The 26,140-nt window shown below is 34.5% G+C and overlaps 1 protein-coding gene across 5 annotated transcripts in view; it reads left to right on the top strand.

Annotated features, from left to right (window-relative positions):
- The window catches only part of LOC149080260 (uncharacterized), a 178,841-nt gene that overhangs the window by 41,262 nt on the left and 111,439 nt on the right, over positions 1 to 26,140 (top strand). For all 5 annotated transcript variants that reach the window (XM_089239358.1, XM_089239357.1, XM_089239359.1 and 2 more), the window contains 2 exons: positions 9,084 to 9,263; positions 17,286 to 18,259. In XM_089239358.1, coding sequence (XP_089095484.1) covers positions 9,084 to 9,263; positions 17,286 to 18,259 — 1,154 coding nt within the window. The remainder of the gene's footprint in view (positions 1 to 9,083; positions 9,264 to 17,285; positions 18,260 to 26,140) is intronic.

The raw sequence follows: 26,140 nt of genomic DNA on the forward strand, positions 1-26,140 counted from the left end.
CTCTCAGTGACGAAACTTTTTTTGAAGTAGATGCCAACTCCTGGTGACACCTCAAAATTACAACCAACTAGGCTACACAGCAGGATTGGTAAAAAAAACGTTTTTTTTTTAAAAACCGGGTTTTTTTTTTTTTTTTTTGGTTTAAACCAGGTTTTTTTGGTTTAAATAGCATTAACATTACAAACAAAATTTCTGAAAAATCATTAGAACTTCTAATAATTAATTTTAAAACATGTTTATTAATGTAAGTAACACTATTTCCATATTAATTAATCAATAAATATTTCTTACATTTTAACAAAAATCAACTTTTGCAATTTAATTATTTTTTGCTTAACTCAATGGATGACTTCGTGTTTGAAAATTCTTAATGTTATATTATTAACCATATAATATAAAGATGTTTTCTCCAGTTACACTTTCAGTATGCTTAATTAGAAAGCTATTTTGCAAAAACTATATTAAGAATTAGGTGAATATAATATATTTAATGAAGCATAAATAATGCAGATTAATTAGCAATGATTTACGATATACAGAGTGATTATAACTAAAGTACTGATTCAAAACAATGTAAAAAAAGAACCATTGTCAGAATGACTTGAAAATTTACATGAATATTCCTGAAGCAATGGAATTTTATATGGCAAAGGGGAAAAATATACTTAAAAATGTAAATTTAACGACACTGTACTCATCCAACACGTGGGAAATTTGCTCACAGAATGGACAAGATAGCCAGTCAGGGCAAAATGATAACTTAATTAGCATTGCACGATTTCATAGTTCATGGAAACATCACAAAAAAATGAAGTAATTGAACAAATAACTACAACTTACTCAAGAATATACTATACAGTAGAACCAGGGCCAGTCTCAGACCTAGTGGCGCCCAGTGCAAAAACAGTAATCAGCCCCCCCCCCCCGACTCAAATCCAGAGTGATGTGTCAGAGGAGGCAATTTTTGCTAGTCATTACTGTCCCGTAAAATACGGGACAGAGTCATCCTACCTAATGGCACTGGGAAGGGGTTGTTTTTTTCACTCTGTAGATTTTTTTTTACCTCAGGGACTTCAGCTTTAATTTTAACGATAACGTACAATTCTTGAAGTTTGAGCTGACTCTAGGCGTGGTGATCGTCCCCATCGCCCCCCTCCCCCACCTCTTGGTTAGATATTAAGGGACAAAGAAGTCTGAAAACTTTTTCTAGAATGGGATTACTGCTATTTAACTAGTAAACAAGCATAAAACCCCAACTTGTTTGATTTAATTGAGAGATTTAAAAGGATTAAAAAAGCAAAACGTCACACATTCATGCAGGATACTCATCACAAAGGATCTATTTTCATCATACTTATTTTAATTGGATTTTATGGTAAAATTCATGTAGTGCACGCATCACGTACGGGCAAAGCTGATAATAAAAGTGGTTAAATTAAAGTGAAATTACGTATGATTTCTTTCATATTTATAAGACTCATGAACTTCATTTGAAATTATCCCTTTCAGACCCAGTACTAAAGGCCCGTTTACATGAGGCAAGCGCTTTAGTTGGTAACTTAATTTTTAGTTGCCAAGTACGATACAATGTATGCAGACAATAAGGGCCGTTTACACAGCTTTAGTTGACAAGTGCGCAAGTGCAGAAGTGATTTAGTTGGTAAGTCAGATAAGAACGGTTCTATTTTTTCCGGTTAAGTAGACGTATGCGCATGCGCCAGTGTGCCGCACTGGAGGGGTCATTTTGATCTCAAGCGTGAACCTGTTCATACTCTGTCGTCTCCTGAAGTTTCGCTAGAATTCCGCGGAAATATTGGATGGTGAGGTGACCAGAGGACACAACCTTCAAGTTTGTTGAAAAATATCTTCGCCATGAATGTTTGTTGAACTATAGAAATGAAAATTACTTTAACAAACAAGCTAAAAATTATTCGATGTTGGAAAAAGCTATGGAATATTCTGTCGATGTGATGTCAGGAGTGGAAAAAAATTGAAGATTCAAAAATATATATCGGGTGGGGAGGATTTATATATTAAAAACTGGAGGGGGTTTCGAATATTTCTCTCATCCAGAACGAATTTGCTGCCATCTGTTGTAAAAATACATGATCAAATATTTAACATAAAGATGTCATCTCTATAGATTAAATTAAAAAATAATAATGATTTCGAAAATTTGGAAATAATTTTTGTTTAATGAATTTTTATTATTTAATTTTTAACCCTTAGAATTTCCTACGAATGCCAAGAATCTTCTCCAGTATTTTCGGCTTCCATAATTCATAATTTATCTCCTCTTTAACTTCAATTAAAATATCATATAATCGATATTTACAACTTGGACGAGAAATAGAGAAATCTTATATTTCTTCTCGATGACTTACATAAGTTTATAATATGTTGTGTATTCTTTTTTCCCCTGTGGCGTCATCTCTCGCCCCCCTTACGTGGGTGGCAGAGGCGAAAAAAGGGGACAAGCGAACTGTTTCCCTTGCGTGACCTACTTCTTGCTCAGTGTGTTGCTCTCGTGCAAGTGAGAAAAAAGTTTCCCCTTTTTTATTGAATAAATTTATTTAAATGAATAAATTTATATTCTTTAAAAAAATATCATATAATGTGGCTCTGATCACAGTATTCTTAAGTTCTACCTGATCATCTTCTTCCATCGTTACGAAAGCTATGAGCTTTAAAAAAAGCATCTCTCTGAATGCCAGATAAATAAAAAATTATTACTATTATACTCCCGCGCGTTGTGCGTCTGTCTCTCTCCGTGGATTTGAGTAGACTGAAGCGCGCATGCGCTCACCTCCGTAAAAATTATCCAATGAGCGCCTACTTGCCATTCATCGTGTGGACAGTTTCAAGAAGAATTGGTAAGTTAAAATTAAGTTGCCCACTAAAGCGCTTGCCTCGTGTAAACGGGCCTTTAGAAACAGAAGGGGCAGACAAACACTAGCTAAAGCACCGGGCCTTGCAACTTGGGCAGGCCTGTATCTATTCTGAGGCAACTTGGGCGGTGCCCCGAGCGGAATGGGAGGGAGACGTGCTTGTAACTCCTCCTTTTTCTGAGCATAACTATTTCAAGGAGACTCCAAGAAAAGACTGCTCCCGAGAAAGCATGCTACGGCCCTGGGAAAGGGCAGGGCCGTCTCAACCGTATCATGCAGCCCCCCAAAAAAGGGCCAAGTGGTTTTTCTGAGGCCCTACCTAGTAAATTCTAGAAAATTTTAACTAGATCTCATTTTCGTGAGGCCCCTCTTCTCTTGAGGCTTCCGGGCCACTTCAGAGTGGGCACCATGCATTAAGATGGCACTGGGAAGGGGTTGTTTTTTTTCACTCTGCAGATTTTTTTTAACCTCAGGGACTTCGACTTTAATATCAAAGATAACGCACAATTCTTGAAGTTTGAGCTGAACATCCCTGATGTTAAAAAAGAATATCTAAAGTGAAAAGAAGCAACCCGCACGTTTGTGCATACAGTGTCTAAAAGGATTATGCATAATCACCAGTAAAAGTGATAAATCCTGCAAAATTTATCAAACTTACAGTGACGATTGGTGTTTATGAGACTTGTACAGAGCGAACTATTCTCAAAAAGGAGTTCGATCGATGGTTCTATTATTTTGAATTTGCTCAGTTAATCTAACTTCCATTCTTCCTACATCTTTTAATGGCAACAAAAGACCACTCACAAACGCACGCACACAACACACAATCTACTCCTGGAAAATCTCGCATTTCTCTCTTTCAGATGTTATCTTTCCATTTCCTAAGAACTTTTAGTTCCAGAACTTCTTTTTTTCTTGTTTCGCGGCGCCAATCCAAATGTTTTTCAATATGTTTCCCAAATGTTTTCAACTGTGCCTCAAATCGTAATTAATATATAAGCTTACCTTACAGTTACAGGCAACTTGATTAAGTTCACACTATGATTTGTATTCCCAAATAATGCATAACATAGTGGAAAAATTTCATGTTTTAATAAACTGGCACACTATTTAATTAATAGATCTATTTGGTGAGACATATCATCGCGCTCTTACACCTAGTACCTTACCAAGGAGCAAAACAATGCTGTGAAGCATATCTTAGGGAAAACGATACCAATGGAATAAAGCGATACATATTTTGCACCTCAAACTTTTTCTTAGTTTCAAAAACAAAATTAAGGGGGGGGGGTCATGATTGTGGAATATGGTTTGCAAAGCTGTTTAGAAAAATCTTAATTGAATTTCTAACGTATGTTCCTCATTAGTTTCTTGAAAGGGAAAAGATGTCTTTTTAGAGTCCCATTGTGGCCACACCTTACCAAGGCCTCCTAGACAGTATCTCTATCTAGGAGCCGAGCCTCATAGGAGGCTTTACTGTTACTCACCGGATATCTGGAACAAGATTCATGAAACTCCGAAAAGATGTTCAGTTGTGTATGTACGATTTGTTACAATTTTCGACACACGCACATACATTGCACTCAGGGGCGGGTTGAGACAAGATCTCTACCTGAGCTGGAACTATTTTTGGGCCCCCCTGACCTCCCCAATTACAAAAAAAACTTTTGTTTCAATCGCTTCGTTTTGATGCGTTCAAAGGAACAGCGATATTTTATGTCATAACACATCATGTCGAATGGGTTTTTTTTGCCCTTTTACCTTGGCGCTCCTTCTAGAGCGGGCAGAAATCATTTTCCAATTTTTTCATCCTTTTACTTCAGACTTAACACTCCTCCTAGAGAGGACACAAATAAGTTTTCCTATTAATTATTTTGCGTTTCTACTTTGGATATGACGCCCCTCCTAAAGCAAACAGAAATCATTTTCTGTAATTTCTTTTACCCCAGATTTGGTGCTCCTACTAGAGGGGGCAGAAATAATTTCTCCTAACTTTTTTTCACCCTGTCTGCCTCAGACTTGGCGCCCCTCTTACAGCGGGCACAAATTATTTTTTTTGCCCTTTCACTTCGGATTAGATGCCCTTCTAGAGCACACCCAATTGCAGGGGTGGGAACTCTGCGCCAATTGCGCCGCACTGCGCCAAAACTAATATCTTGCGCCATCCTGCTCCAATAGCGTATTTTTGCATTTTTCTGCGCCAAATAGCGAATTTTGCTTCAGTATGCCCGGAATTTCAGAAAGGACGCCAAAAAATTTTTGTTCCTGCTAGCCACGAAACGTTTCTTTACGAGAAGAGCATGTTTTATTCCACTATACTTAAACTATCGGCCCCTGATCGGGCTTTCCATCGCGAAACCCTGATACTCTTCACAACACAGGAAAACACATTGGCTCTCGTTAGTAGAAAAATTGGGTGACCAAGGGTGATTCCTCCATTATTTTTATTTTTTACTGCACAACAAAAGAGGAAAGAAATTTGTCTCCGACAAAATCTCCTGCAGAGGTAAACGAAAAGAGCTCGAGAGAGAAAGAGCGTGTATTTTTATCTGACCAAAATCGCTATATACTGTACATATATAGGTGCACTGCCAATCAATTCTTTTCTTTTCGAAAAATAACCATAATATTATATACACACACACAAACCTTCAATTTTTTTCTCATCTCGGTAATTTTTCATGTATATTTTATTGTTATTTTTTTAAATAAGTACCTTAAAGATATTTTTTCTAGTAATGTATGTTTAACACGTTTTGGCGCCCCTTCTCATTTCGCACCCGGTGCAACTGCACCGGCCACACTGCCCTAAGACCGCCCCTGAGTAGAGCCTTGATTAACTGGGCTTAATGGTGAAAGTATAAAATAACAACTACTATTGAATATTAAGACTGGGAGATATAGAGTAGGAGATGTGTAACTTCTTATGGAGAGAAAATTAAAATGTCTGTGAGATAATGTAACTACTAGAGTGGTCTTTGTCCTTTAGCATAGCTGCCAAGTCTCCAGAATTTTCCGGGAATCGCCCGAATTTTAGCTTCATCGCTCGACCTCCCGAAAAGTTCTTAAATCTCCAGAATTTTTACGAAAATCACAAAAATCCCTAATTGTTCCTGAAAATTCCCTACTTCATTTAAAAAACAATGAAAACAATCCCTAAGGAATTTCTTGTGGGGCATGATGTCTTTTGCCTCTGTTTTTTCCCCTTTCGAAATGATGTCACACGTCGTAAATGGGGAAATTCCTTTTTTAAAGAAGTTTTACAAACTGTCTGATGGTAACAAGAAAGTTGTTGTCTTATCGTGCAGGTAAATAGCTTAGCAGCCAATAGTCCTGGATAATAATTGAAGATTATAGTGACGGGCATGTGATCAAAATTTCTTTTGTTGAAGTAACGTACGTGCGATATAACAAAATATAAATACTGATAAGCAAAAACATATTTAATCAATTTTAAAGATACTTATTCCCTGATGAATTTGCTATGATCAAACGTTCCAGAAAAGGGCCGACTTTTCCTTTTTGTACAAGTTGTGTTACGGACATAAACATCTGTCATGGTGGAAAGACTGACATCATCACTCATGTGAAATGAAAAAATATCAAGCAAGTGTCACAAAAAGTCAGTCTTCAAAAATTGATGTGTTTTTTTTTTCCTTCATCTTCCGATGATTTTGGGGTCATTTGACCAGAATGTTTATATCGTTTCTGATTGAACACATTTATTTATTTATTTATTTAGATCCCCATCATTAGCTCAGCCACCTCGTTGAGCATTTTGCCTGTTGTGGCGTTGTATTTGTATTTGAAGTTTTGGCTTCCAATTTCCTTTTTTTTTTGCGTAGGGAATTTATTCCCAAGGGTTTAACTTCCAAGTGTGTAAAATCCCTATTTTATTTGGAAAAATTCCTCCCTATTAGGAAGTGGTTTTAGCATAAAATACAGGTCCGCGTGAAAATCTCCCTAATTTTCATTTTCAAAAGTTGGCAGCTGTGCTTTAGGGACAGCTGGTGTCTTTATTGGATTATAAGACCACCTGTGCCACTAGCATGATGGGGCCACTACTGTTGCTTCTTTCTGAAGGAAAAAAGCAAAGCAAAAAAAAACCCCTGTGAGATAATACACCACTACATTTAGATGTGTTGCAATCCTTATTAATGAATTTGCTAAAGATAGAGCATCAGAATTTAGCCAAAGATTAGAAAATGTGGTAAGAATGAGACTGATGATTTTGTCTTATGTATATAACTTTAAACAACTAAGATACTTCATATAAAAAAATATATATATTCAGGCCACTTTTATGAGACTTTTTGAAAAAAAACACTTTTTGAAAACTTGTGAAAAAATGATATTGAGGCCACTTTTATTTGATTTTTTTGTAAAAAAATGTACCAAATGTAATAATTGTACCAAACTTTAAAAAAAACACTTGGTTAAAACCAAGATTTAAACCATGGTTTAAACCCTGCTATACAGACCCCAGTAATTCCAAAGAGCAAAAATGTGTCATTTGGGATGGCCGGGTTCATTTTGTGGCATTGAAGGAGAGTTCCACACTCAGACATGATGTTTTTTTGTGTCGAAAACAGAGAAGCAGTCATCTTTAAATTTTGACATGGCAGATTAGTGGCATTCCACGTTGAAGCAGACTAACACTTTCTCAAACCGAAATATCCATACTCTTTTTAAAGAGTGTAGCTCACGTAATAAGAATACATGCATCACAAATCTGGTTCAGTATAATGTAAATTAATTTAATCAATGTACTTACAGGAGCACCAGGTAATGATGCATGTGCATATCCTTTCATATCTACATGTAGTCTGCGTGGTCCACGCGAAACTAATCCGTTTTATATTGGTACCATCACGGGTTTACCCATGAGTCAATGCTATCCACATGATTGGCTTTTGGCATGCTTTCCATCCCAATAATAAAACACCTCTCGAAGTCTACCGGTGCATAAATCAATTCCTTAAGTATCTATTTGACCCACGCAGCCTACCAGTTGTCAAATTAGGAGTAAGGGATAAGAATAATTTCAGGAAAATATAGAAAAAATATTTTGTCTGTATAAATTTGTTTGTAAAAGTAAGGGATCAAAATAATTGCAGAAAAATGTAGAAAAAAGTTTTGTCTGTAAAAATTCAAATTATGAATGTAATGGAATAGACTAATTTGCAAAAGAGAAAGGGATTTTTGATGCATTGCGTATACTGACTGGATACCAGAAAAACAATGTATATGTATCAATTTATGAAGAACTGGAGCCACAGGGTAAAATTTTAATAACTAAATTGCCCGTTTTCACCATATTACTTGTGGTGGACACAAATCTGCACGTTTTCTGGGTAATTTTACAGGTGCAGCTTATGCACCAGAGCGTTGTTAAAAAAAAAGTCAAATCTCATTAAATTATTTGAAAGTGTTAAGTATTATAAACTTCCGAGAGTTTAAAAACTGTTCAACTGAAGCAGTAAGTGCTACAGAATTGTTCATTTTAGTTGTAGTTTGAGATTAACACATACCTTACACCCCCAAAGCAGAATGTTTAGCACTGTTCTGCGATGAGCCCTCGGCTGACTGCAAATGTTCTGCGGTAAAAATCCCCATACATGTAATAGTGTTTTTTGCACTTTTTCTTAAAATTCCTCCGAATTGTTCTGCAGTAGCGCTAATTGTTCTGCGACGTACGTCGCAGATTTTGGCACATTCTGCTTTGGGGCCTTACACTGACCTTAGCAGTCAGAGAACAACGTAGGAAGAGAAATATGTGTTCTGTCATAAAAATTTTTCCCTTGGAATTTGTGTTTCTGTCCAAAAAAAAAGTATTATTATCGAAACAATTTGTAAAACAATAGTAATCTATTCAGCATGGTCCACAAGAACAGAAAAACTGAAAAATAATATATTTCAACATCTGATTTTTTATCATAAACAATCTCGACTGTTGCTGTTAATGGTTTAATCACAAAAACTGTTGGTTCTACCCAAACTCTTATTTAACTTGTTTTTATAATTTTAGATACTTATTGATTTACATTTATTAACCAATACTGATACATATTTATCAAAAAACTTTTTTTCAAGCTTTCATCTGAGTTTCCTTTAGAATTAATTCACTGGTAAATCTTAAGCTTACTAAATCTTAGTTTATATCGAGACTGCTATTATTTAATCCACTTTTTGTAGGCATTTTGGACTGAAGAAATTACTAGACAAATGTCTGAAGCTATTAGTATTGCTACTCGGTGTAAATCAAGGCCAACGTTGCCCACACATCAAGTCAGCACACACATTTCCCCCAGTCAAGCTATTCAATTCACTGATCATCGTGCTGTGGAGTCGCAGCATCACAGTTTTCAAACCAGGGTAAGAATGTTTTCATAATACATATGTGTTTTTTTATTTGTTAACAGTGATGCTGACCCGATTTCAGAGATGAAATACCCAGAACTTTGGAAAAGCACCCATAAAAATTTAGTTCACACGTCCCATGGAATGTGTTCTTTCCTAGTTCCAAGAAGGAAAAAAAGTACTAAGAAAAACCTCAATTTTTTTTTTCCGTACCATCTACCATAATTGCGTGACCTTGAAAAGTAGTTTCATTACTTTGAAGTACAAATGCAGCATTTTACCGTACTGTATTATATTCATATAACCCGCAGAGTTGTTGAAGAATAAGATGACAAAATATCTAGTTGCATCCCTGAATGAGGGGACCGTGTACCAAATTTTCCAATTTCTGAGAGTTTTTCCCCCTACGAGTTGCATACCAGAAAGTACGGAACTTTCGCAGCTGTCAACCAGCATTCAAAGACAGCATCTATACTGTGTAAATTTGCTTCGTTCCTACAACATTGTGAATGTAAATTTTTTTAAAAGTTGTAAAAGGTTGGATTGTTCTTCCAAATTGTAAAAAAAATTCAGAATCCCATAGGGGGTTAGGAAACTCTACCTTGAATATCCACAGTTTTGTCATAAAGCCACTATGCGGTCGTCATCGTTTCGTATCGCCGAAATTGGGGGATGTGTATGCAGGATTTACCTATGGAGGAGCACAAGGATTTCTTCCTTGCTGTAAATTTAATCATAGGGTATTATTGAAAGAGCTAAGATTTTCAAAAATTAAAAATCAATCAGAAGAGAATTTATAGATTGATTTATTAAATATATAAATTTGCCTAACTTAATTATATTTGTTTTAGATTTATATTACATGTGTTAAATTCCTTATGTTGAATTCTCAATGTTAATGGGTTTCTTTGCAAGCTTTCTCTATTAGTAGACAATGAAAGTGAAAGAACCTAGTCGTAAGCCTGTAAAATAACTTTTTTTTTCAATGAACCTTTGGATTGAACATGTTTTTAGAAATGAATTATTTATTTGATTCACAAGGATACCAGTGAATGATAGAGGGGGTAGTAACCATACTTTAATTTTTTTTTGAGAGGGACCCATTTTCACTCAAAAAGGACCCAGATTTTTCCAATAACCTTTGTCCCAGGACAATTAGAGTACAGCAGCATCTCTGGTTAGAAAGTGGAAGTATTATACAATGACAAAAATGTAATAAATTATTACATCTGAATATTGTCTGAACACAGAGAGTGGCATGTGATGTTATCACATAAAAACAGGGTTCATTCTTCAGTAGGGGGGAAAAACGGAAAAAATTCTCGAAGGTTGCTGGCATTCTACTTTGTCACGAAGTTGATTTGCCATCTATTCATTTCGTTAAGACAAAACAGCATGGTTCTTCCAACAAAACATGGGTATCCATACCTTGGGTTCATTTAACACAAAAAACTCTTATACAGATACAAACACAAAGGTCACTACAGGCAATTTGCCCAACAACGTGGAGATGCCCATAAAAAATATGAATGTGAGATATAACCAAAATAGAGTAACCCAATATAAAAACATATATCACGAAAAGAAAAACTAATAATTATTACTATAAAATACACTGCCTATAAAAAAGATTATGGTTGGCTTATTCTAAGTATGGATAGCCTCTCAAGATTTATCCCAATATGTTTATCATACTTCTTTTTAAACATGTCAACAACCTAGAATTTTCCCTTACCAATCGATACTGGTGTCCCCTTGTCAAAGCAGTTGATTGACAATGTATTAATAACTCATTGTCCATTTTATCTATCCCATTGAAAATTTTAAACACTAAATCATGTCCCCTTCTCGACACCTCCACTCTTCCATTTTCAAAAAATCAAGTCTCTCTTCATAGCTCAAGCCCTGTGTGCAGTCAAGAGCACATGTGGCTCTTCTCTGCAGCCCCTCAACCAAGTCTTTGTCCCTCTGCACATATGGTCTCCTAAACCTCATAGCAGTGGTTTGAGACCCTGGGGGCCACACGAATGAATTAGAGGGGGGGTCGTGAGAGATTATCCAAAACAAAGTTGTCCAAATTAGAAATTTATTTTCATTTTTTGCAACATAAATAAAAATGTGTGAAAAAACAAGTTAATACATGTTCAGTGTGACTTGGAAAGAATATTATCCAATTTTATAATTCTATAGGCATTTTTCAAAATTAGAGACTTGGAATGAGAAGTAATATGCAAAAAGGGGTAAATATGAGCTTGTATACATATTATGAAAAATATTATTAATAGTAAATTTCAAACGAAGAATCGTTTTGAAATTAGATGATTCTTTCTAAATCACACTGTATATCAAAATCAAGGAGCACATTCCTCCCCCTAAACTTCCAATTTCACAATAAAACAGCACTGCCAACTAAATATTGAAAAATAATTTCATTTTATCCATCAGTAATTTTAAAAATTTTAACCACGTCAAAAGGGTGTTCCAAAAAATGCTTCCAGTACCACATTTATTAACAAAAAAATTGGGGATTTCCCCGAAAACCGGAACATATGGTCACTTCATATGAGGGGTTGCCAATAAATTTTTTGTCAAAAGTGGGTTGCGGTTCAAAAAGTTTATGAACCACTGCCTTAAGGCATAATCCAGTGCAGGATTATGCCTCAGGAAAGCGGAAGAACGACTTTAGGAGAACGCAAAGAGACATTTTTAAGAATGAAACTGAACATTCTATTCACTTTTTGACCACTACTGAACAATGTTCAGAAAAACTAACCAGCTCATCAATGAAAATTTTAAAATCAGTAGTTGCATCCACACACACACACACAGGATAGTAAAACCATTCAACTCTTGAATGGAATGTGGGTTGTTTGAATCAAAATGAGCAACCATGCACTTGTCAAAGCTAAAAGATATGCTCTATTCATTAGCCCATGCTGCAATCATATTCAAGTTCATCTGGAACATCTCTCTAATGCTTGAATGACAGACCACCCCCATCAGCTTTATGTCATCTGCGAATTTGCTAACAATCTCGTAGATACCCCGATCAAGTTTATCAATAAAAATTGAAAAAAATTATGGGCGCAAGGGCACTTCCTTGAGGGACTTTTCGCACCTGTCCAATCAGAAATTTCTCTGTTCACCATAACCTGTTATGACCTATCGCTCAACCTTGATGCTATCCAATTCAAGAAATTGTTCTCAATTTCATGTGAACGCTTCAAGAGTTTACCATGTTGAACCCGATCGAATGCCTTCTCAAAATTAAGATAAACAACATAGACATTTTTGCCTTTTCCCAATGCCTTTGTCACATGATTATAGAAGCAAAGGAGGTTGGTTACACATGACTTTCCCTTCTTGAACCCGATGGTTATCCAACAATATGTTATACTTGTCTATCCACTTCACTGATTGCTTTTTGACAATAATTTCCAAAATTTTTGAGAGGGAGCTCATCAAACTCACTGTATGATAGTTTGACACAGTTTCTTTTCTACCCTTTTTAGATATCGTAACCACATTAGCAAGCTTCCAATCACTTGGGACAATATACCTTTATCGACACTACTTCTGTAAATCTGTGCAACTGGCCCCAACAATTCATTAGCACATTCTCCAAGGACCCTACAATAAATATCATCTGGTCTTGGTGCTTTGCTTGCACATACATTTTTTAGAAGTTTGAGGACTTTGTCACCCCATGACACACCCACACTTTGGATATCACCTTCCCTATTAAAAACAGGCAAAAAAGTCACAGAAAGCACCACATATGCCTATTGCTCTTTACCCTAGATCCTTCTATCAAGAGGGGACTGACTGTCCTGTTACATCCATTGTTGACATACTTGAAAAATGATTTTGGGTCAGTGCCAATGTTATCTGCCAACCTTGATTCAACTTCCTTTTTTACTTTCCCTAATCACCTACAATTCCCTTTTTTTAGTGAATGATGACAAGTCACCTATCCACTTTTATGCTCTCTAAATGCCCTTTTATTTTCAAGATAAAGATTACACACTTTTTTCATGAACCAGAGGGGCTGCGACAAACAAACACACTTTTTACTAACAGAGGGTATGACATCATGCAAAAAATGTATTTTGATTACCCTCCTGAAAGGGTAATGGTAAGTCCTGACAGTTACTCACTAATATTCACGTCTACCTGGTTCATTCCCACCCAGGGACCTTTCACCTACGAAAAAGTTTCAAACATCACTTATCTTCTCCTTCCTGGAAGACAGCAGCGCTTGAAACTCCAGAAATTCCTTCCTACACAGCCTGTTCTTCAATGCCCTAACCATAGAATCCCCAATGATTACACCGATATCACCATCCCTCTCTACCTCATCTACAATGACTTATTCCCCTCCGAATTGCCACAGTTTGTGGAGATTACTTCTTCTTTGAATGGCTCCGTTATCCCTGGGCTCTCTAAAATGTTATGTACAATGTACATAACAATGTACATACTCTATGTTATGTACAATGGTCAGATTGGAAACTTTGGTGAATTGAAAACACATTCATATCATTACCATGATATTAGGGATGAAAATGTTCTCCTGCATGTAAGAATTGGAGAATAATCAAGAATATTCTTTTTTCTTTTAAATAATAAAAACATTTTACTCATTTTTCGTTTATATTATCAAATATATAATTCAGTTTTCATTGCCTAAAACATTTAGAACAAAACAATTTTTGGCATAATTATCTCCTAATGACAAGTTTTGGTGAGAGGTTTCAAAATTTTTTGTAATTAAGGTTTTGGAAACCTTAAGATTTTAAAGATGAAAAATATTTCTTTTAAAATTAGATAAATTTTCAGAAATAAGTTCTAAGCACAAAAAATTAAACCAATGTTAATTGACAAAGAGAACCATTTTTATGATCACCTTCATTCTAAAGAAGATAGAAAACTGCCATTTTCTTCAATAAGCTCAATGAACATACACTCAAATATTTCTTTGCAAGTTATTCAATTCATCCATTTTGTTTTTATTCTCTTGGTTTAATCCTTTATATCCTGATGGTACTTTAAAGTACCGGATTAGATAATTTGTTTTGAACTAATTGTTTCAAAAACATTGGGGTTTTTTTTTGTCTTTAATTTTAGAACTAAAATCACATCAAATAATTTACATAACTATTCATTATCATTACATTTATACTTTTATTTTAATTTATTATAATTCTTCTTATTTTACTTTTCACAGTGTCGTATATAAAGGTTAAAAGTTTAATATTGTTGGCTGCAAACTTTAATTTTCCTCTTCTTTATACTGACAATTCTGTTACGAACATGCCAAGGATCCAAAGTTTTTCTTATCATTTGCCTGCACATTGCTTTTTCTTTACTCTATTCAATTTCAAGCTATTGTGAATAATTAATCTGAATACCCGTTTTAAACAGATCTGTATCCTCTGAGAATGGGGATATTTTTTGTATAGTTACTTTTTTTGCAGGAAAGTAACAAGATATAGCTTCCTCTTTCACAAATGTAAATATAATTAATTTATCATTATTTATTATTATATATTTTTTTTTATTCATAAAAATGCAGCATATTATAAATATATATAAATATATATATATATATATTTTTTAATTATGGAAACCTTCATTACAAATTAAAAATAAGGTAAGTTATTTATTGTAACTTCAAGAATATTCTCGAGAATCTTTCAAAAGATTATTATAGGGAATTTTACATCTATAAAATTAACTGAAGAATAATATGAATATTCTCATTGAGAACAATAAGAATATTCTCATTATTTAAATAATAGTTGCCTTCCAGAGAGAATATTCTCCAGTATTGTCCTCCATGTGAATATTTTGAAGTTATTTATAAAGAATATTTATTATAATATACATTGTTATAAATATTCTTGAGAATCTTCTCTGGAAGGACTATTATAAATAACAAGAATATTGTTATTGAGAGTAATAAGAATTTTCTCAAGTTATTTGTAATAGTAGTCCTTCCAGAGAATATCCTTGAATGTTCTCCTAGATGAGAATATTCTTGAGAATTTAACATCTCTACATGATATAATTTAATCTGTTGTTGAACAAGAATTTTTGCACTTCTATCTCATAGCCAGAACACAGTAGACAACATATTTAACATTTCTTGTGTAAGTTACAGTTGTCTGTTTGATCACTTCATTTTTGCGATGTTTCCATGAATTATGAAATTGTGCAATGCTAATTAAGTTATCATTTTACCCTGACTGGCTATTGTTTCCATTCTGCAAATAAATTTCCCACATTTTATATCAGTGCAGCATCTATTTCACATTTTTAAGTATTCCCCCCCCCCTTCGCCATGCAAAATTCCATTGCTTCAGGAATATTTATGGAAATTTTCAAATCATTCTGACCAGTGGTTCTTTTGAAATCAAAACTTCAGTTATATATATAATCACTCTGTATATTGTAAATTATTGCTAATTAATGTGCATCAATTATGCTTCATTAAACCCATTGCGTTTACCTAGTTTTTTTTCCACAGTTTTTGCAAAATAACCAAAATAACTTCTTATTCAGCATATTAAAAGTACTGGAGGAAGTATCTTTTTTGTATGGTAAATAATTTGTTAATAATATATAAGAATAACACATTATTATTTTAATATAATATTAAGAATTTTCAAACAAAATAATTCCTTGAGTTAAGCTATAAAATAATTAAATTGCAAAAGTTGGTGGTTGTTAAAGTGTAAGAAATATTTATGGGTTAATTAATATGAGAATACTATTAATTACATTCAACATATTTATTAATTATTAAAAGTTTTAATGATTTTTCAGAAATTTTATTTTTAATGTGAATGCTATTTAAACAAAAAACTGGTTTTTGAGAAAAATCGTTTTTTTTTTTTTTACCAACCCTGATATTATTGTAAGCATCCCATTCGCTATGTAATCGACTGCTTGAAAAAAAAAATTACTTTTTTGCTCTTTTATTAAAGGATGCTTACATGGAAAAGGCTTGGGATGAAGTATCTAAAGAGACTTTAAGTCACTTTAATCAATTGAGCTGTTAAGTGCAAGAGTGGTTGGTGTAAGTCGTTTTTCATGAAATCCTGACTAACACCATATGTGTGGGGTAGCTTTACCTTCAATCTGTTTTGTGAACAGGGGGTTTCACTCTAGTTCAACTGGTTGTCGCCATATTGCAGTGAATGTTTATTAGTATAAAATGAAATAGTGAAAACGTTTTGTGCAAAAATGGTGTAAGTCATATCACAAGCAGGGGAGTGAATGAAGCACAAGTTGGCATCGGGTAAGGCTTGGATCTACATGTGGGATGATACAATTGCTTCAAGGAGGTACCAGGAAGTAAATCATAATTTCAAATTAGCGTTAACATATGAAAATTATCATGGACCCAAATAATGCTATTACGGTAGTTGATCTCAAATATTTTGTATCCGGCCAGAGTTTTATGAGGAACGATTCAGACTTCTGAAACATTGAAACTGCCATCAGAAATAATGCTCAATAGGTGTTAAGGGGTTAGTGCACCAACCTCTCGATGAGCATAAAAAAACAAGCCTGCTGTTTGGAATCGGCAATAAATTATAGGTCCCGGTCTAATTAGCCCTTGTGTGCAAAAAATTACCATGGTGCGACAAAAATGATCAAATGTTATAGGAAAAAATTATAAGCTCATTGAAATTGAAGACCACAGAGAATCTGTCTACGCATATATTACTATTTAACCCTAGCAGAAAGTAAAAGTGACTCTATAGATACATTCTCCTCATGATTAAAATCCTTTTATATCTAAAGAAAATCATAAGCTATGTCCATTCTATTTTCTCAGTTTCATTTTTGTATGCTTACAAATATTTTCAGTGATTTTTTTTTTTTTTTGGTTTTCATAACAATGATTTCATGATGTGTATCTTGAATAATAATTTAAAATAACAAATTTTAAAATAAGAACATTCTATGATATGTGTGTATTAATTTATTTTTAGGCAAACTATTAATATTTGCTTCATTTCTATTTAGAATTCTTCAAAGCATGCAGAGCACTCAAAACATGATAGTTCAGCAATTATCTCATATTGCACTGATAATCAAAAAAAAGATATCGTAACCAACAAAGAAGAAGTACCAGAATGTCCCATTACAATAGCTAACTCTTTCTCAAGTGAGGCATTGCCATCATTGAATCAAAAAGTTATGAGAAGAGAAGAGGTTTTAGAGGTTCAAAAAAATATATCAGTTTCAAGTAATCAATCAAGCTCAGATACAAGCATTTTGAGTTCATCCCAAAAAGATATTTTTGAATCAGTGAAGACTGGAAATGAAAATAATTTAAATTCTAGCATCCATTATTATCACAACTTTCCAAAAAATTTTACAAGTAGATATATAAATCATAAAGTGAGCCCCAATTCAGTGATGTATACAGATAATACTGCCAGCATGGTGAACAATGCACATAGTACATTACTTAATGTCATTAATAACACATCCAATCAAATTGCTAACAGTCACGAAAAGTCATCTTCTCAACTTGGACGACCAGTGGTGAATGGATCAATATGTTATCATTCACCTGAAGCAATAAATGTTCCAAAACAATTGTCTGATCAAAGGGTGCCAGAAAAGGCTCAGTTGACAGTGGATTTAGATCTGTCTCAATTGAATCCGGCATATCTATCCAGAGTCTCGGTTTCCCCAGAGGTATTCCAGCAAATGTCATCTAGATCCTTGGCTGAAATTTGTGCAGCAGGCTTGTGTCAAGAACCACTAACCATGGATTCACATAGTCAAGATAACAAGCAGATAATATTTTCTTCAGAAAGTAAATGCCAAAGACCACAGCTCAACACTTCATGTATCAAGGATTCTCTTGAAATATATCATCCTTGTGAAATTATTCATCCCAGTTTTCCATCAGATGTATGTTTTGATCAAACGTCCAATGCAGCTTTTGTTTCAATACCTCATTCTTTAATAAGTGCAAAGTCTATTAGGTAAGTAAAAATTATATACTACTTTTTTGAATTCATGTCTACATATACCATAGGCATAAACTCATATCCAGCCTATAGGCCCAAGCCACCCAGTAGGCTAGTGATGGGCAAACTACGGTGTGCTGGCCAAATGCTGCCCACCGAAGGTGTTCAGATAGAATAGTATCAATACACATAACTAGAGCCCGGATTATATGCACTAAAAAAAAGGGCAAAATATGCACTAAAAAAACCAAAATATGATATCGAAAATCAAAAAATAAGCATTAAAATTGACTGCATTGATTGATCTTACAATTTAAAATAATGACCATGCAATAAAAAATCTTATCACAAAAATGAGAAACTTTGCCTGGTAATTTATACAAAACACATTTAATAAAGAAAAAAAAGTAAAAATATGCTAATTCCGTGCAAAAAAATATTTAGTTTTTGGAAAACCCACCACACACATAATTCACTGCATGTCATTAAGAAATAATTAAAAATATTCTTACACAAAAATATTAACTTACTTCATCAAGTAGCATAATTCCTGTTGCAATATATAACGATATGCTTTTCAATGTTTTGCATAGTCATGCTCTGTCTCTTATCCTGCAGTAGAATCTTATACACAGAATATGTCCTTTCTACGTCCACAGAGCTTACAGGGTAATATTTATAAAATTTGGCTTTCGATTCTTGAATTTCAGATGGTAATTGGACATCTTCACCATTCAAATAACTGTTAATTGTCTGTAATGTCCGAAAACCACAATTTTCCTCCAACACCATCTCCAATTTTTCTTTTATAGGCTCTCCCATAGAATCCGGAATGTCTAAAACACGTTTTTGAGCTTCCCTTACAACCTGTATGACTTCATTTAGTGAAAGACCCCGGGTTTCTAATTTGGTTATGCTGCTCGGCAACCAAAACAAATGTGTTCGAATTAGTCAAAACAGGCTCGGGTGGCAGGGGGAATGGTTGAACATGTTTTTTTGTACACTTTTGATCTCAGTGGGACTTTCAAATATTTTTTTCATGAATGAAATGACATTGTTCACGGACACATTCAGCTCTTTAACTTTTTCTGCAATACGATGCAACCCATGAGTTAAGCAAGTCACATGTACAAGGTTAGGGTAAAACACTTTGAGTGCTTTTCCAGCTTTCACTATGTACAGGGCAGCATCACTGATAAAAGCAAGGACATTTTCACAGGAGGAATCGCTTCTCAACTATAAAATGAGCAAAGAATCATTTATAAATCTAGACATTCCAGAACGATCCACTTTTTCAAGATCCTTGCATACGAGCAAATGTAGAGAGAGAGAGAGAGAGAGATGGCCCTTTAAAATCCATTTCTCCACATACCAACCACAAGCATCAGTGGTTTCATCTACACTTATCCAAATATAGTTGTTTTTCAAGTCAGTACGAATTTCCTGGAGCACTTGATTATACACAATCTCCAAATAACTTTTCTGAATGGTTGATTCGTCTGGAACATTCTGATTTTTACAGTACTTTTTTAGAAAATTTCTATTGTTTAGTTTGTAGAAAGGAATGATGCTTCCTACCAGAGCATTGCATAAATCCATTGAAAATTCATTTTTCCCTTCACACTGCGAAGTTGAAATGGTGATCAACAGTGCCTGCATAGAATGTTGTTCATTCTCCTTTCCTAGCAGTATGTCCACTCGTTTTAACGTGCTGGTCAACTTGGAATTTCTTTTCGCAAGCAATATTTTTTTCACATAGCGTGCAATATATTATTTGCCCATCTGTCGTCAAATCTTTAGGGTTTTCGGATATCCGTTTTCTTAACAAATCGCTTCTGCATCCTTTTGTTTTAGGCATATCAAAGTGCTAACAAGAAAAAAAAAAACCTGAGAAAATTTCTGAAGAAGAGAAAAGCACGACTTGCTCATGCCGGTAGACTAAAGAAAAACAGAAGTGGACAAATATGTTTACCTCACATTTAAAATCCTGCTAAAAATAAGTGAATTAAGAACCTAGGTTCTTAGTTAAGAAATGGTGGGAGTGGTGATATAGTCTGCCACCAAAAAAATGTCGCCAGACTTTTTTTCATTTGTACTGTTAAAATATTTTTAGAATAGCAAATATTCTTTTCCTTTTCCGAGGAACATCAAAAGATACGAGAACAAGATAGAAACCCACTTTTTTATGGTGAGCTGAAATATGTCTCTTCATGAAAGTTTGAACAATTATCCTGCGTCTATTGCCCTCTGCCGCCTAACGTGTATTTGCTAATCGTCTGCTTTTTTCCGGGTTCGCTAGAGATGCTCAAGTTCCCTAGGGAGGGGGAGGGCAAAGTGCTTCCAGGTACAGAGCCTGGGTGTCTCTTTCTAGGGTCCAATCAATACCTCCTATCGATACGTATCTCCTCGTGTAAGCATTTGTATATATGAGGCATTGGTCCAGTCGGCATTTCCTTAATGAGTGAAAGAAAAATAATTCATCTGTGAAATTTACTTGAATCACCTCTCTCTCCCCCCCCCCACCCTGAAGTTGAAACGACCGTTTCGGAACATATGTGGTCACCATTCACTTCGAACCTTTGACAAGTGATGGATTGCTCTTTGCAGATCAAGAGAGACCGACACTCCCAAAAGCTAAAAAATTTAAATAGTTAAAATGATAATCTTCTTTTCCACTTCTTTTCTTATCCTCTCTTTGTTGCGGTATGACATGTACTCTTCTCTAGTGATCAGTGTTCTTTGCAAGTCTGAAAAAAATATAAATTTGGGGAAAAAGACGACAGACTTAAAAAAATTCACAGAAATCTGCTGAAATTGAATAAGTATATGAAAATATGCACTGAAAATTATTGTTTTATGTTTTATGCATTTATACGCTTTAACAACAAAAAATGCTAAAATATGCAATTGCATATGCTCATATGCATTTGCATATAATCCGGGCTCTACACATAACACAATAAATTCAGTGGAATCTTGATAACTCGACACGTGGGTAACTCGACATCTATTATTCCCTTGGTAGGCACAATACTAATTTCAATGTAGTGAAACCTCTCTAACTCGACACATGTTTGGCTGAACTCTGCTTAAGTCGACTACGATTTTTGTCTCTTTACCACGACTGGTTTCTGCAATTGGCTTTGTGTTACCAGTTCTAAGAATTTTTGATATTGTTCACGGGTATTTGGATAATCCTTTGTTTCTTTGTTCTCTATGATGGGTTCTTTTTTGCATTGGGGTTGGGGGGGGCTTTCATGTGAAGAATGAATGTTTGAAACCGCGCGGTTGGCCAGCTCATCATTTTAGTGGCGTTTCCAAAAAAGGTCTTTTATTCTTTTCATGGTCAAAAAAGTGTGCATATTGTCAACATCCAATAGGGATGAAAACCTTATCTATTGGGAGTTTTGATATTGTCTGCTGTGAAGAATGTTTTTGGTGGAACTCAGTTTTACGATTTCTTGGAAAAGGAGTAAAAGAAAAAGAGCTAAAGCCTTGTTAGACTCTGAATATGTCCATTATCGTACGCAAAGGGGGGTTTGGGGTTCTACCCCCCCCCCCTCCCGAGCCAAAGTTATAGTGTTATTTTGCAGGAAAAAAAGAACCCCCTTCAAAAGGAAAAGAAATCTGAAACCCCCTCGAGAAAATTCTGCGTATGCCTATGAATATGTCATTTGGTTTTCATCGTGAGTATCGACGGCTGTGAATACAATAGCTCCATGCAAAATTCATACTTTAACTTTCAAATCAAAAGTTGAAATTTTGAAAAAACTAGAATCGGGTAAAACTCCGAGTGAACTCGCCAAAGAATATGGAGTTGCATGGAACACTATTTCAACATTTGCAAATAAATAAGGAAAACATTTTGTTAGCATTTGACTCTTCTTATGAACCAAGCAGAAAATGCATAAGAAAACCAGACTTCAGTGACGTAGAAGAAGCAACTCTTTTTGTGGTTCAAATCCGCTCCACTCACTCCATCATCTCACTAACTTTCTCTTAAATAATTCAAGAGAAAGCAAAGGATTTCGCAAAAAGTCTCAATGAAGGTGATTTTACTGCGAGCAGTGGATGGTTGACTCGATTCAAAGAGCACCATGGCATTATTTTTTGGAAAGTTTGTGGAGAGAGCATATCTGCATCTCAAGAAACTGTTGAAAATTGGAAGAATAATATTCTGAAACCAATGATAGAAGAGTATGAAGATGCAGATGTGTTTAATTGTGATGAGACAGGTTTATTTTTTCACCTTTTGCCTAACCAAATGCTTGCCTTCAAAGGCAAAAAATGTGAAGGAGGTAAAAACAGAAAGTTCGTTTGACAGTTCTTTTGGCTGCAAACTCAGACATTTCCAAAAAATTGAAATCGTTAGTTATCGGAAAATCAAAAATCTGCAGTGCTTTAAAAATGTTAAAACTCTTCCTGTGCACTATAATGACAACAAAAAGGCATGGATGACATCAGAGATTTTCAAACAATGGTTGAGGAAGTTAGATAGAAAATTTTCAAGTGAGAAGAGAAAAGTTTTATTTATTTTGGATAAAAAATTGCACCGCTCATATCCAAAAATAACACCTTTCAGCGATCAAATTATGCTTTTTACGACCTAATTCAACAGCAATTTCACAACCACCAGATCAAGGAATTATCCTAAGTATGAAAACTTTTTACAGAAAATTATAGACCAAAACATTTGTGGAAGTTGGAAGCAAAAGTTTCTGTTTTAGATGCTGTTGAGAAATGATTGATTCTGCGTGGAAATCAGTCATGAGTGCCACGATTCGGAACTGCTTTTGTCAGTCTGCATAAGCAGAGTGACTCGTTAAATGGAGTAGCCATGTCCTTGCTATGATTCCTGTCTCTCTGTTGAGGCTTTCATGCAGAGAAAACCAAATTTTAGTAATTCAAACGAGTTCAGTCATGAAAATTGATTACTCAAGTTTTTATTAATCAATTAATGTTTATTTGCTACATAAGTATGCATTTGTACAACATAAAATTACCTTTTTCGATTTTTAAAAATTTGCTAATTTTTCCGCATGTTTATGGGAACCAAAGTATTGTATGGTAGTTTGATTCTTTTGGAACATTATTAAATGAAAATTAAATATTCCTTATGAGTTCGAAATTTTTTTTTTTTTTTTTTCACTGAAAAAAACACTGGTGAGTTTTGTTTGTGTGGAATTGATAGTTGAAGAAGTTATCCTTTTCTCCAAAGAAGATCAAAATTTGAAGTCTCTGTCTGTTGTGCTTTACAGTCAGATTTTCCTAATAGGTCGATTTTTCATATTCCCCACCATAACATTGCTTTGTCTTTAAAGGTGAACAAACTTTTTTTATTAATTTATGGAACATTCTTTCAGTAAGGTGAACACACAGGGTTACAGATGCCTGACAATCGTCCAGCTAAGATTTGTTTAAAACACAGAAAAGCCGGCAAAGTTGAGTGGATTAAACGTCTTTTCCCTCTCTTAAAAAAAGCAGAATTTCTGCCATGGACACTTTTTCAGCAAAAGTTGACGAAGAACTGCAACTCGCCAAGAAAAAAAATTTCAGTTAAACCATTTCCACATTAGGAATAGCCCAATGTTGAAATAATGTGTCAACAAGCCAGCAGTGTGAAAGGGGGATCGGCGAGAAAATGGTGGCTTCAGTGGCTTCTGCTTGAATTGCTAGGTAGATTTTTGACATGGTAAGAGTGAACGTTGAACTTACCGTGTATATTGTATGAAAGGTTTCCGATTTGAATGGTAATTTTTGAAAGGGTGCTTTCACAAAAGTGACTCATTAAGCGAAGTGGGTGACATATTATCAGGAGTTTAATAATATTATAACCCCATAGACGACAATTGGGATTTCCAACAAGTGACCTGGTAAGTGGAATGACGCACTAATGAGGTTTGACTGTATATATATAAATGCATTTTTTTCCTCTCTCTTTCTCTCTATTTATTCTCTAAGTTGCTCTTCAAATTAAGGATCTGTAATAATTTATGTAATTTTTTTGAATTTGAATAAATTTTGTCTCATTCTAGAAAAAAATTAGCATTAGAAACACCATGCCTGTCATTTTAACCATTTTCTATCTTCCCAATCGATTTTTCCTGATGAACAAGATTGTTTTAGATCGCTGAAATTTCGAGATTTTACTGAAACATTATACTACCCAACTATCATCGATTTGAAAATGAAAAAAAAAATCAGCCGAGATATTTTTAGTTACACCTGAGAAGGACCATGACCACTTCTTTACCTCACACCAACTCTGGTCCTGTTGCCGTATATAAATTTTACTACCAATAAAGTCGGGGTTGGAACTGAAATCGCCATCTATCATGGTTGCCTTAGGTTCATTTTAGGGAAAGAACTTTTTATCTATATCCTATCTCAAGGGTCGAACCCATGGACCTGATGGCAGCTTTCATTTTAGTGGCAGACGAGTATCTAACCACAGCACCACTCAGGTAGAAGGACCAAGACCGGTTAATTTCACCGGTAATGTTATCATTGCATGCACAGCAAATATTTGTCAAATCGTGACATAAAATTTCTTCTAACACAGATGTTCTTAGTTCATCTAATTGAAAGCATCTTTACTGTGTGTGTGACGGCTAATGATGAAATAAAAATATTAGTTTTGTCAAAGATGTAGTAATGCGAATCAATGAAACTTATCTGAAAGCTAGTAGAAATATGAACACTCTTGATGACTGTTTTACTTCACCAATACTTGCTGAAAAACTGAATGAGAATAATACTACCTTGGTAGGTGTAAAAAAGATCGTAGAAGGTATAATAAAGAATGAGATATACATATGCACACAAAAGATCAAAAAATAATTTTGTCTGTGAAGTTCAAAAGAAGGATCCCTTTATAAGAAACATTTGATAACACAAAAATATGCCACACCAGAGTGTGAAAAAGGTGAATATTCTTCTACAAAGATCATTGCATTGAAATTTTGAAATATATATTCTCAAAGTGAGGAAAAAATTCTTGAAACTATTAAGTTTTACAATGAGACAAAGAGTATGGTATTGATGAGATGACTCAAAGGCAATCTGTGCAAGCACTCATTTGCCGGTGCACATTTCTACATCATTTTAGGTAAAATTCCTGCATTTTTGCAGAGTGGTCTGTCTGTCAGAGCAATAGGTTTCAAAATAGTAAAGTATTTTATAGATCTCAAGGTGTAATTTTGAACTTCATAGAATGAATCAAACTTAGTACAATTTGTTTGAATCGGAAATCTTTCGAAAGACCCAAAGAACTTCCAAACAGACAAAGAATGGTGGTGAAAATAATTTATAAATGAAACGTGAGTCTCTCTGTTGCAACTAGCCAGTGATTCTTGTGTATTTGCTTCAGCCTTTAACTCTTTCCAGGTTGATTAGACATATGGAAGACTGTTATATTCCCTGGAACATTATTTTTCAAACTTTTTTTTTCCCAGTCAGTTTTTACTGTAAAATTTCACTAAATCAATTTTTAATATCTGTGTATATGATATAAAACCTCATATGAAATTTAAATTACCTTTCTTTTTTACTGTAATCATGAAATATGGATTTTTAGACAAGGATAAAATGTGTGTTCCAAGGTACAACATGGGTCTTGCACCTTTAAACGTGTTATATTGTACCTTGAAACTGAGTAAAATTACAAAGAAAAATAAAATAAAAATGGTACTAGGAAAAAATGTAATGAGTATTTTTTTATTTATCTATTGAAATGAAAATATATAAATAATGATACACAAATATGAGATTATTAATATGTAGAGCCTGAGGGAATACAGTAAAACCTTGATAAGTCGCCACCTCAAGTTATCAAAAAATTATGACAGCTTAAGCGGAGTGATGACTTAAGTGGAGTGCCGTCAGTTTTAATGTGCA

This window comes from Pholcus phalangioides, unplaced genomic scaffold, assembly GCF_987345545.1.
Source record: "Pholcus phalangioides strain wild (caught in Gottingen) unplaced genomic scaffold, Ppha-v1.0 ptg000011l_1, whole genome shotgun sequence".
NCBI classification, from domain to species: domain Eukaryota; kingdom Metazoa; phylum Arthropoda; class Arachnida; order Araneae; family Pholcidae; genus Pholcus; species Pholcus phalangioides.